The 12,837-nt window shown below is 46.8% G+C and overlaps 1 protein-coding gene across 4 annotated transcripts in view; it reads left to right on the top strand.

Moving 5' to 3' along the window:
* PRMT8 (protein arginine methyltransferase 8) overlaps positions 1 to 12,619 on the top strand; it is a 97,952-nt gene extending 85,333 nt beyond the window's left edge. For 3 of the 4 annotated variants that reach the window (XM_040462866.1, XM_040462868.1, XM_040462869.1), the window contains 4 exons: positions 1,871 to 2,021; positions 9,531 to 9,605; positions 10,814 to 10,935; positions 11,712 to 12,619. In XM_040462866.1, the coding sequence (XP_040318800.1) occupies positions 1,871 to 2,021; positions 9,531 to 9,605; positions 10,814 to 10,935; positions 11,712 to 11,795 (432 nt within the window). In that variant the 3' untranslated portion in view covers positions 11,796 to 12,619. The remainder of the gene's footprint in view (positions 1 to 1,870; positions 2,022 to 9,530; positions 9,606 to 10,813; positions 10,936 to 11,711) is intronic. The other variant, XM_040462867.1, reaches the window with a different exon arrangement.
* The last annotated feature ends 218 nt before the right edge of the window (positions 12,620 to 12,837 follow it).

The following is a 12,837-nucleotide window of genomic DNA, read 5'->3' as shown; positions in this document are numbered from 1 at the left end:
AATACATCATCCATGAAGGTGTCCAAGCAAGCATCAGAGGGCCACTTCCCAGGAATGCTACCACAAAGGGGCTCTTGCATTGAATGAAGGGAGACTGGCTTTCTAATCCCATCAAATTCTACATGCTCAACCCAGGGCTTCCCATCCCATTAATTCTTGTTCCCCATCCTTGGTTCCAGAAGCACAGCAAAATTGATGAGGTGACATCACTGAGGAGCTCCCCATCCCCCTAAATTTGCATTCCACTGTCTTCCCAACTAATAGGTCAGAGCTTCAGCTTCCCTCAGAGGATGTGATGGCTGCACACCCCAGACCACAATAGGACTCTTATCTGACCTTCTCCCTTGACTACACCTCTTCCTTTGTCCACCCCCTTGGAGGCAGGACTTCTCTTTGAGGGCCTTGGGATGCTTTGCATCTGCCTTTCCTTTATTTATCCTAGAAATATGTAGAGATAAAAACCGTTTCTACTACATCACTCTGTGTCTTCCCTGCTCTTGTTTTCCCACCTTCAGACCCCTCTTCTAATTATCCCCAATGTATTCTATCATCTGGGTCTCAGGAGAGCCCCTTGGAACCAGTCCAGGCACACAGATATCTGTCTGGTTCTTACAAAGTCTTCAGGACAGAGGTCCTTGCTACACACCCCCGACAATGGGAAGCTTCCTTAGACCTCTGAAAGCTGTCTGGATGCCTCTAGGGCCCTTGGAAGGTTGGCCCTGTCTCATCGGAGCCAGCAAATAGCAGGTCAGCATCCTTCACACAGAAAAGAACAGCATATTGCAAACTGTCTTTCATTATACTTGCTCCCCACGCAACATTGATTTTCAGCCACTTCCCAGCTGAAATTGTTAGAATTATTAGTTCTTTGTGCTCTCCATTTCCTGGCCAGAACTGAAAAATTCTTACCTCTTATTGTTCCCTTTTCTTTCTTCCTTCTTCTCCCTCCCTCTCTCTCCTTCTCTCTTTCTTTCTTCCTTCCTTTCCTTCCTTCCTACCATCCTTCCTACATTCCTTCCTTCCTTCTTTCCTTCCTTCCTGCCTCCCTCCCTTCCTTCCTCCCTCCTTCCCCCTCCCTCTCTCCTTCTCTCTTTCCCTTTCTCTCTCTCTACCTCCCTCCCTCCCTTCCTTCTTGCCTTCCTTCCTTCCTCCCTCCCTCTCTCCTTCCTTCCTTCCTTCCTTCCTTCCTTCCTTCCTTCCTTCCAGGTTTGGTGTAGATGGTCAGCAGGGCTCCCCTTAGTTTAGTCTGTGACTGTGGGTGGGCTCAGTTCGTCACTCCTAAGATAATACTTGGTGTCTCCTGTTGCTGGGAACTTGAATATCAAAAAATTGGGAAATGACTAATCTGGTTCACTGATATCACTGGGAGGGTTTGATAAAGTACAAATTGCTGTTTTGATCCCATAGGTTTGAGATGCCCTCCCGACCCCACCCATACAGAATTTGCACCCAGGTGATGCTAATGCCCATCATCTGGGACCGCACTTTGAGAACAACTAGATGAGCAGAGCAGTGCTGAGGTGGACTGCTCTGAGGCTGTTCAGATTGGGTTCAGGAATGTTCTGTCTCATTAATCCTCTCCCTTTTCCACCCTCTGCTCCATAAGCCCCCATCCCCAGCAGATTTACCTTCCTAATTCTGTTGCCCTCACATTCTGATTCAAACGTGTTTGCACCATTGCCTGAGCATACCCCACCCTAAGAAAGGATGGATGAGGTCATTGGGAGGTGGTGGGTGGGCCTGGGGATCCATCCCAAGAGTAAATGGTAGCCCCAGAGCAGTGGTCTTCCACGGGAATGTAGCTGCTGACCAGGACCCAGACCTAGTGAAGATGCTAAGTGTCTGGCATTCTCTTTTCTCTGGGCCACAGGAAGTGGACATTTACACGGTGAAGACGGAAGAGCTGTCATTCACATCTGCCTTCTGCCTGCAGATACAGCGAAATGACTACATCCACGCCCTGGTCACCTATTTTAATATTGAATTTACCAAGTGCCACAAGAAAATGGGGTTTTCCACAGGTGAGCCTTTTGTTGGCACTCCAGACCCTCCCCACCTTCCATGCTGAGGCTTTGTGGAAGTGACCAGGGCTGGCCTGACCTGGGGAAAGGACCTGGGGCATAAGCCCTTGCTTAGCATCTTGTAAGCCTTCTCCAGCACTTCCCCACACTTTTGGCTGCCAAAAGGAGAAGGTAAATGAAAGTGTATATTGTATGATCAGAGCTGAGAGTATGTGTTCGGTGGAGAGAAGCAGGGGGGAAGCCCAATTTCAGGGGCACATTTGTTCATTGAACATTTTCTAGGCATAGTCTGTGTGAGGGGTAAGGATACAGAGTGTGATAAGATTTCCCCATCTTCACCACTGTGCTCTACTTCAGGATTCAATGAATCTCTCGGTAGGCTGCAGACTATGTCTCTCTGTCTCCTTCTGCCCCAATCCATCCTTCCTGACACTGTTCCCCAAATACCACCTGAGCTCCCCTCCCAGCCCCCCTTCAGAGGTGCCTCATTGCCTGAAGCAGGTAAACCCACATGTCTTTGCCCTGTAAGTGGGGGTTCCACCATACCTGGCCCCCTACCAACTTCTCCCAACTCATTTCTCACTGCCCTTCCTTTGCTTTGCCTTCCTCCCCTGTCTCATTGTTGCACCACACACAGGGTCCAGTCACACTGAGCACCTCACAGTCCCCTGAACTTAGAAAGGGTTCCTAAATCTCTAGGCTATTGCCTCTGCACATGCCAACCCTTTGTCCACCCAGGTGTTTCACGGGGACAAGAGGGTCTTTTGTCAGAGGCTCTTGTCATCTCCTTTCTCCCTGCAGTAGTCTGCTAGGGCTGCCATAACAAAGTATGACAGGCTAGTGGTTTAAACTACAGAAATTTACTTCTCACAGTTCTGGAAGATCAAGGTGCCAGCAAGTTTGCTTTCTCCTGAGGCTCTCTCCTTGGCTTGCAGGTGGCCTCCTTCTCTCTCTGTCCTCACAGGGCATGTACTCCTGGTGTCTCTCTGGTGTCCTAAGAGATTAGGACATTTATGTATTTGTATGAGGAGACTCTAAAAGGATACAAACCAGATTGGATTAGGGTCCACCCAAAGACCTTATTGTAAAGGCTTCTTTAAAGGCTCTATCTCCAAATATAGTCATATTCTGGGGTGCAGGGGGATTAGGGCCTCAGCACATGAATTTCAGGGAACACAATTCAGCCCCAAACACCTCCCCTATGCCCACTCCTCACCTGGACAATCCCAGCACAGGCCTCATCTCTCAGCTCAGATATTACTTGATCCCTTCCTTCACTCCTGGTTAAGTTTAGGAGTTCTTCTTGGGGCTTCCTGACATCTTGTGCTTATGTTTGTCATGGAAATGTAAAAAAAAGGGTATAAAAAAGTCAAGAAGGGCAGCTGGGTGGCTCAGTCGGTTAAGCGTCCAACTTCAGCTCAGGTCATGATCTCACGGTCCGTGAGTTCAAGCCCCGCGTCGGGCTCTGTGCTAACAGCTCAGAGCCTGGATCCTGCTTTGGATTCTGTGTCTCCCTCTCTTTCTGACCCTCCCCTGTTCATGCTCTGTCTCTCTCTGTCTCAAAAATAAATAAATGTTAAAAAAATTAAAAAAAAAAAGTCAAGGAAAAAGTCCTCTTCCCACTCCAGCCCAGTTCTGTGCCCCAGAAGCATATGTTAACCACTTTTTATTTTTTGCTTTTTATTTGAAATATTTCTCATATGAAGTTGCCAAGATAGTACATAGAGTCCTGTGAACCCTTTACCCAGCTCCCCCCAACTATGGTACCACATCCAAACTACACTTTTCTTAAAACATGGGTTGACTTATACCAAGCACACTGCCCTCTGCTACCTTGTCTTTATTTAACAATAAACCTTAGAGGGCATACTTAAGCAAGAAACTCATGATCTCAGATCTGGTCTTGCTCTCAGGGTCGTGAGTTTAAGTCCCATGTTGGGCACCATGCTGGGCTTGAAGCCTACTTAAAAAACAAAACAAACAAACAAAAAAACAATATACCTTGGAGACACTTTCACAGCCTCATTGACATAACTACTTTATTTTATTTTTATTTTTTGTTTTTGAAACAACTACACAGAATTTCAATGTCAGATGTAGCTTATTCAACATTTTTCACTCTGTTTGCAATTCTCAGTCTCCCCATGGGCTGGGATCACATCTCATGAATCTCTGCACTCTGGGCTTCTAGAGCAGTGTTTGGCTTGTAGTGGGTTCTAAACAGATCACTGTTAAATGAGTATATGAAGATCTGAGTCCTGCTCTTGGGAACATGTTCCTATTGGCCACGCATGTGAAGTCTTCTTGGGAAGCAGGAGCATGTCGTTAGGGGCAAGCCAGCATGCATGTGCCAAGGGTAGGTGAGCTCTACCAGAGTCCAAGGACATGATTCTTCACTTCCTGAAGCCTTGGTGACAATGATTGATCCTCTTTGACCTATTAACAGAGAGGGCAAGAGGTTTATCCAGCCCCTCCAAGAAAAAAAGGGTTTTTTCCAGAACTGGTGTCTCCTGACCACCAAGATCATGATCTTCTGGTCTCCAACATCTGGCCCAGTGCTGGTGCACCCTGTCCTGGGGAAAACCAGAGGCCCCCAACCTTGGTCATTTTTAGCTGTTCCCCTTCTTAGAGTGGCAGCAGGAGAGATTGTCTTCCTGGTAGGCAGGGATGGCTAGGAGGGAGAAGGGAGGTTTTACCTGGACCTTGAAGGGTAAGTAAGACTCAGTCTCACAGTGGTGGGGTGTGGCAGTGGTGGGAGGGTGGAACAGGAGCCTGCTTGAGGACCATTGCTGTGATTGGAAGCCAGGGATGGAGCCACAGAAGCTGGCCCTGCCTCTACCATCTCCAGGATGATGTTTCCACCGGGGTCTGCCCTGCTACAGGTGATGAGAAAGGGTGGCAGGGATACTCTGGGAAATATTGTGTGTTTGTAAAGCCTAGGATCTAGCCCATAGCTTTCAGCTGGGGGTTTCCCTTCCCTGAGTTTATTTCCATTCCTTGAGGTCAAGCAGACAGGCTGTCCCACCCCTGCCCAGAGGTGGTTCTCTGGCACTGTGATGGCGGGAACAACATTCCTGATGCCCCACAGGAAGGAGTCCTGGTTAACCTTAAGTTCAGAATTGAAGGACTCAGCCCCTGGCTGCCTGAGGGATAATGAGTATTTGCCCTTCGTATTAAAGTCTCCAGCCCACTGGGTCAGTTTCTTCCTGTTCTATGGTCATACTCCCACTGTAGTTTGTCACAAGTCCCTGTGAGAAACAATGAGGACTATATTTCAGAGGCTCAAAGACCATGGGTCTAGATCAAGGTCTGAGCTCATTTGTCTTTTTGTTTTTTTTTAAGATTTTATTTTTTTTTAAGTAACCTCTACTTCCAATGTGAGGCTTGAACTCTCAACCCCAAGATCAAGATTTTCACGCTCTACTGACTGAGCCAGCCAAGAACCCCTTGTCTGTCTTTTTACAGCTATAGTATTATATCACCTCCTCTTTGCACAGAACCCCAGAAACGTAGGTCTGAAAGGTCATCCAGAGGTCCTGCAACTGCCTGTTTCCATGCCTTGGTGCAGAGGTTCTCACCGTGTAGTCCGCGGCCAGCAGCATCAGCATGACCTGGGAACCTGTTAGAAATGCAAATTGTCAAGACTTGCCCCAGATCTTCTGAATCAGAAACTCTGGGGTGGGGTCCAGAAATCTGTGTCTTACCAAGCCCTCCAGGTGACTGTAATGCACAAATCAGTTTGAGAACCACTGCCTCTGTGCTAGGCTGCCTGAACAAGAAGATTGTAAATTTGGCCAATGTTGATGCTTTTCACATCAACTGGAAAGCTAATTCCATCTGCTTACTACCTTTTCTCATCAAGGCCTATGCCTTCTGGTTGACATAGGTCCTTCTCACAGCAGCATTCCCATATAGAGATCAGGATTGGGGGGATACTTTGTTTCACTGCTTCCTCAGCCACCTGGGGAATGTCCACATGGGGTTTTGCTTCCAGCAGGTAGCAAACATCTTTACCAGGTAGTGTGGGTTTGTCAGTGGGCTTTTCTGATCCTCTATACTTTGACCATCTAGAAAAGAGTATTTGCTTTTTGTTTTCAAGGACCTCAGATGCTCAGAATTGAATTAATCCTAATTCTTGGTACATGACATCATTGAATCAGGCACAGTTCACTTTTGTTTGTTTATAACGAACACCTGTGAACTCACCACTGCCTCAGTAATTAGGACATAAATAATTATTAACTAGCACACATTAGTAACTAGAAAAAAATGTATTATTGTTCTTAGAATGTAAATACATTAGCTGATATCAAGAAATAAACTGCTACTAATTAGAATATAAATATTAATCAGAATACATTATTAATAAATATAATGATACTATTTATAATTAATAAGTAAATTAATTCACAGTCTCATAATTAATCCTTGTGTGCTCACCACCTAACTAAATGGAGGCTCCACACCAACCCATCACCCCCCATGTTGCCTCTAGATGAACATTATTCTGAATTCTGTGTTCTTTATCCCCTTGCTATTTTAAAAAAAGTTTTATCACATCTATGTGTATGTCTGTACAGTGTATTGTTTGGGCTCAGCTATTTTTGAACTGCATGCAGCATGTAACCTGCCATATGTGCCCCCATTCCATTGACTGACTGCCCGCTGAGCTTTCTATCTCAGCCCAGCCACAGCTGGCTCTGGAAGGGCCAACTCACAAGCACATCACGTATTGTGCTGCTTGAAAACAATCCCCGTTAATGGTTCTGGCATCTCCTCTCTGCAGCTCCAGGCAGAAGCTGTCGCAAATGGGCACAGGAACCTAGGGTTCCAGGCTGTGCCAACCAGTGGGCATAGCTGCCCCTCCCCTTGGACACATCCTCAGTGGATGGGGGCAGGGACCCTTGGGGGTGCACGGAGGGACAGTGGCTTGAGTAGAATCAGACCTGGGGTAGAGTCTTAGTCTTTCCAGGAGTCAGCCAGGTAAGGCGGCCAGACAAAGGAGATAGGTCTTGAGTAAGTTACTTTCTGGGCCTCAAGCTCATTATGGATGATGTAGTTGGACCTAGATGCCTAGCAGCCCCTTCCTGCTTTGCCATCTGGTGACAGTGAGTCATTGTCTCAGGTCAGAGAAGCTTCTTGGTGCATAGTCTTTCATTCTCTAAAAAGCTTCTGATCTCCCTGGGCAATATAAATTGCAAATTTATAGCTAGAAAAAGTTTTAAATTTTAAGCAAAGCTATCAGCCACTTAGCCACTGTGAAGTGAAACAAGAAGCAGGATTCCACTCCCTTTCCAAAAGCACCAGGAAAAGTCTTCTTATGAAAGCCCCTGCCATTTTTTCCCACAGCCCCCTGAGCTCTGCATCCCCATCCTTAGTCACAAGGATGACCTTGCTGCCTGAGAGTCTTCTCATTTAGGCTATAGGATGTGAGGGGGAGGCAGGGCTGTATAGGTCGCTGTTTTCCAAATTTAGGACCATATCTGGGAACTGACAGGCATCCTGAATTGATGTCTGTTGAATGAAGGAATGCATGCATGAATAAATGCATATGTACTTGGAATGTTGGGGGCAGTACTGGTTATACTCACTGTAAAATATAGAACAAAAGCTGTCCATAACCCACAACCCAGAGAGACTGTGAAGGGGAGGGAGAAAAGGGGAGGTTAGCATGTGGGGTCAGGATATTAAGAGGATAAATATATCTTCATAATAGGGAATGCTGAAAGTTACATGATCTAGAAGGTTATAGCTGGGGCAGGGTAGGGTGGGAAAGACTTATTTACTGATGAGAATTCTAGATGTCATCCACAGCCTTGTTCTGGGTGCTCACCCTTGCACCTAGCACCTTTCTGGATGCTTCCCCAGGACATTCTAGACCACTAGAGTGATGTAGAACATCTTTGAAGGTCAGAGCCATAGATTATGGATAAATAAAATGATATGCCACCTCCCATAATGATTATAACCACATAATTCAATGGCTTAGCAATACCCTAACATGGGGTTAATGTGTTATGGTAGGGAGACCATATTTATCTTTCAATTAAAGACACTTCTGATAGTGAAAAGGAAAGCTATTAATAGTCATGCTAGGAAGACAAGTAAACTGGAGCTGTCTTGGGCACAGCAGGAGATTTGGTCATATACTTTCCCCCTTCTCATCCCATCTGATTCTCAAAGTACTTGGGGAGATAGATATCATGCCCCACATTCTGCAGGTGTATAAAATGAGCCCCAGGGTCATAGTGCAAACACAAGGCAACATGGAGGCATGAAACTGGGACTGTTGTTGCCTAATTAAATGTTCTTTCCACTCTTGCCCACCAAAGAGATGTTATTAGATGCGAAAGAGTGGGTTTGCAAAGGGATTTCAGCCATGCTCTGTGCCTACAATACATGGGGGGGATTTTTAAGTCTTGGCAAGTCTGCTCCCTTCACATCCCCCAGAATGACTGAATTCAAGTCTCTAGGAGTAGAGTTGAGAAATCTGAATTTTAATCAGTTTCTCCTGGACACCTTGATGGAGAATTAGTATTGTGAAAAGTGGTCTAGATGATTAGTCCACGGCTGATGGACCCCATGACAGAAATGTTTGGGGAGGTTCTCAAACTTTTCATGTTGTCAAGGGGAAAAAACCCACTTTTCTCCAACCCAAGGCTGGTGTATTTTTTGGACCACCACCAGACACACCTAGGCTTGATGGCTGCCAAACCTGAGCCAGTGAATCTCTGGGACTCTCATAAGGCATCTGATTAGGTGACAGAAGGAAGTTGCTTGAATCCCCTTGCCTGAAGGTCTTTAAGAACAGGAGAGACACCTGTCTGAGCTGGTGTGGGAGGAAGTGGGGGCGAGAGTGCTGTCAGTCATATGCTGCCATTCTCCGTATACACCAGAGACTATCTTTTGACAATTTATTTAGATGTAGTTGGCAGGGAAGGGGCTGGGACAGGTGGACTTTGTCTGTAGACAGCAATATGCTTTAGAGGCCATGAAGGCTGGATATGTTTGGGTATCTAGGATCTAAAAGCCACAGACTGCACGTTCATGATCCTCCTTCAAGCCTTTCCAAATGCTCAGGCTGCTTTTCCCTGCCATGACCTTGAGTTTGCACTGATTTCCCAAATGCATACATTGAAGGCTACCCAAGTCTTTACCCAGATCACTGACATTTGATCAAGCCAGTTCATTGCAAAGGGCAAAGAAAGACTCTTCACTACCTTTTAAATAGATCCTGGGGTTTGTAAGATCTTAGAAGTGATCTGATCAGACTCAGTGCATGATAAATCCCCAGTGTTTGTTATAGGAACACCTCAAAGCTGAACCTCAGGTAGCTCAGATGATTGCAGAACAGCCCTAATTTTTCCTGGTGAATTAAAAATCTGCCTTCTAGTAACTCCCAGTGACTAGCCTTTGTTCTGTCTCCAATGCCATATATAAGGCCACATATGTCTTTCTATGTGACAGTTTTTGAAGTATTGAAAGGCACTTATTATTATTCTCCCCAAGTCTTCTCATTTTTAGCTCTGGTCCCAAGCAAAGAGGAAATCAGTATTAATGAGTCCTACATCCAGGTGGAGGAAGGTAAGAGACTGAGGGGCCAAGAAGATCTTACTATAGTGGGTTCTTTTACTATCTATAGTTTTCAAAGTCTCTAATGTAATTGAACATCTATGGGTACCTTGAGGCATAACAAAGTGTCTACTATTTGGGTTTTGCCATCTATAAGTGTAGTAGTTACAGATCTACCAAGTGTGGTGGTAGGCACTGAGGATATAACAGTGAACAAGTCTGGCATGGTGCCTGCCTTCATGGAAATTGCAGTCTTGTGGAGGAAGCACACAGCTGAAAAAAGACAAAGGTATTTATGCTGCAGTATGATAGGCATTGTGTTAACCAAAGCTCAGGGTGGGTGGCCAAACTAGGCTTCCCAAAGGAAGTGACTTTGAAGGATGAGGAAGGGAGAGACTGGTGGACTAGGAGGGAAAAGTATTCCAAAGATAGTTGTTGCTGAGGAAGATGTCCCATAAGCAGGCCCCCTCTTCTGGTTGTAGAGTATGTAGTGTGCTGAGAGAGGATGGATGGGATTTAATGGCAAATACAGGGAGTCGCCAGGATTGGTGTGCCTTTGGATCATGCAGGAAGAGTGAGCTATGGACCAGTGGTGAGGCTGTGGGATGAGAAATATCCCTTACTTCTTTTAGATCCAGTTAGGAGGACACAGCTGAAACACCACAACAGATGTGGGCCAAGGGTACCAGGTTCAGTTCTAGGGCAGAGAAGTGGCAGGGAAGCCTATGTGTAGGATTGGGGTGTTGGTGGGACACGGGTTTAGTTAAGAAATTTGCACATTTAAGGGGAGACAGGATGGTCTACTCTACAAATCTCCCTCTTACGCTGTCTGAACATCTTCACTCTGTTGAACTAATTAAAAACAGTAGCCTTTTGAGATTCTTTTATGTTAATGAGTTTAGTTGGTGAGAGGGTATTCATCCCACCCCTTGGAAGGAACTTGTAATACCTGCTTCTTTCTCTTCTGATTCCTAGCTAAGATCAGCAGCCTGGAGGATCTGGGATCTTGATGGAAGGAGGAGCCCTGGGGCTGAGTGAGGATTTCTGGGGTTGGAGGCAGGCTCCAGGGGCTGGGTGCCTTGACCCACACAAGTGCTGGGAGTTGGTTCGGTGAATCCCAAAAGAAGCCCAGCAACTTCTAGGCAAGGTCTCAGCCTCAGTGTTTCTGGAGACATCTTCTCTGACTCTTCCTTCCCACCTCCCTTTTCTTCTCCCCTCAGCCCCCGATGCCCCCTACACCCACTGGAAGCAGACTGTCTTCTACTTGGAAGATTACCTCACTGTCCGGAGGGGGGAAGAAATCTATGGGACCATATCCATGAAGCCAAATGCCAAAAATGTGGTGAGTGTTGAGGCAGTCTCTGTCTGGGACAGGGTCAGAGGGAAGAAGGGACCCGTGGAGCTGGTTCCCTGGAGCTCCCAGGGCCTCCTCACCCTGGTGCCCCAAGTGCCTTGTGCACAACCAGACAAGGTACTGGGGGAGGGGCAGTAGAAAGCCAGGTTTGGATCTCACTACGTATAACTGAAGGCCTCCAACCATGGACCCTTAAAACTCAAGGGTGATAGATTTTCTCGAAGACCCACTCTGGACTCTCAGCCTTCCTTGCATTTAGCCTCCAGTTCTGCATCCGAGGAGCTTTGGGCACGGAGGCTGTTGCCATGGGTTTCAGCTCATTTAGAACAAGCCAACCCAGGAAATAACAGCTTCTGGTGGCCGGGAAGATGTTTGGTTCACGTTTCTTCAGCGAGCCTGGTGGGTCAGGGATCGTGCGATTCTTTCTGAGCAACCGCGGGTGCAAGCGTGTGTATTAAAAGCATCTAGAGAATGCTTTGAAGGTTGTGCCACAGAAGACTCAACCACCCCACTCTGTTTTCTCTCAGGATGAAATCAGAGGGAACATTTCTATATTATAACAGGAAGGCTTTAGGTTAGGAATCAAAGAACTTCCTGTGTGGATAATGAGGCACTAGAATAGATTCCCGAGGGCTGTTTGTGGGAACCCCTTAGCTAGAAAACCTTAGAAACACTGTAGTTACCCATCCCTCTGCCTGCGGGAGGGGGTGGTGCTTGCCTTTGCTACCACACTAATGCTGGGACCCTTTGCTCTTCCTTTGTAGCGAGACCTCGATTTCACGGTAGATTTGGATTTTAAGGGACAGCTGTGTGAAACATCTGTATCTAATGACTACAAAATGCGTTAGCATACGTGGGAGGCTGCAGACAGCGAGCAAGAAGAGAAACTCTTGCCTCGATCTGCGGCTCTGTAACAAGGAACACCGTTTGCAGGACTACACTCTCGAAAACCAGAGTTTTTAAATTCTGCCTTGAAGATTGGTGAACTCACCAGGGCTCCCGTGGGCCACTGGACAGAGAGCTTCCAGTTCCTCAGCTCTGCTCTGGGAGCCCTTCACAGAGGCTTTGTTGTCGCCGACAAAGAGCAACCTCCAGTGCTGTGGCTGGGGCCCCCGAGGATGGAAAAGTATACACGTATACCCATTTGTCCTCCTTAACTGTGAATCTCTGGAACTTCCAAGTTTTGCATGCTGCAGGCATCTAGGACAGATTGCTTCACTAGAACCTGGAGACATAGTGTCTTTGATAGCATAAGCCAGATTACCTGTCTGTGCGGTGGTGTGCGTGTGCGCGTGTGTGTGCGTGTGCGTGTACAGCATATACATTAGTTTATTTACCCACACCTGTATATGCATGCATATACAACCACGTGGGTATATTTCTGTGTTCATTCAGGGTGTGTGTGTGTGTGTGTATGTGTGTGTGTGTGTGTGTGTGTGTGTGCGCGCGCGCGCGTAGAATATATATTACTCTCAGAGGAGATTCTGTTGCTTTCGAATAGGAATTTGTTTTGTGATTAGTTCTCCCCACTTCCCATCCCTTACAGATGTTAAGCAGCTATGAAACGTTCTCTGTACTAGCTCTGGTCTTCTTCTGACTAGACTGTGGCTCTGAACCCTGAGCATAGTACCACGCACTCTGTTGGCACTCAATAAATGCACATGAGAGCGAAGCGATGGCCTGGTTGTGTTCCTGGTGCTCTGGGGTGGGAGGGTTTGGGAGGAGGTCAGAGGCCACACTGGAATGGAAGATCACAGGAGCAACAGATGCTGTTCCCAGCTCCCAGAAGGTAGTGCCTTGGTAGAAGCAGTCAGGACTGGTCCAACAGCATGTCCCCTGCAAACTCTCACAGGGTAGGGAGAGGGACTTAGGGGTGAAGTTGGGTGGGGG

Source organism: Herpailurus yagouaroundi, unplaced genomic scaffold (genome assembly GCF_014898765.1).
Source record: "Herpailurus yagouaroundi ecotype Mexico unplaced genomic scaffold, PumYag 355, whole genome shotgun sequence".
NCBI lineage: Eukaryota > Metazoa > Chordata > Mammalia > Carnivora > Felidae > Herpailurus > Herpailurus yagouaroundi.
This window is presented reverse-complemented; position numbering and strand designations above follow the sequence as displayed.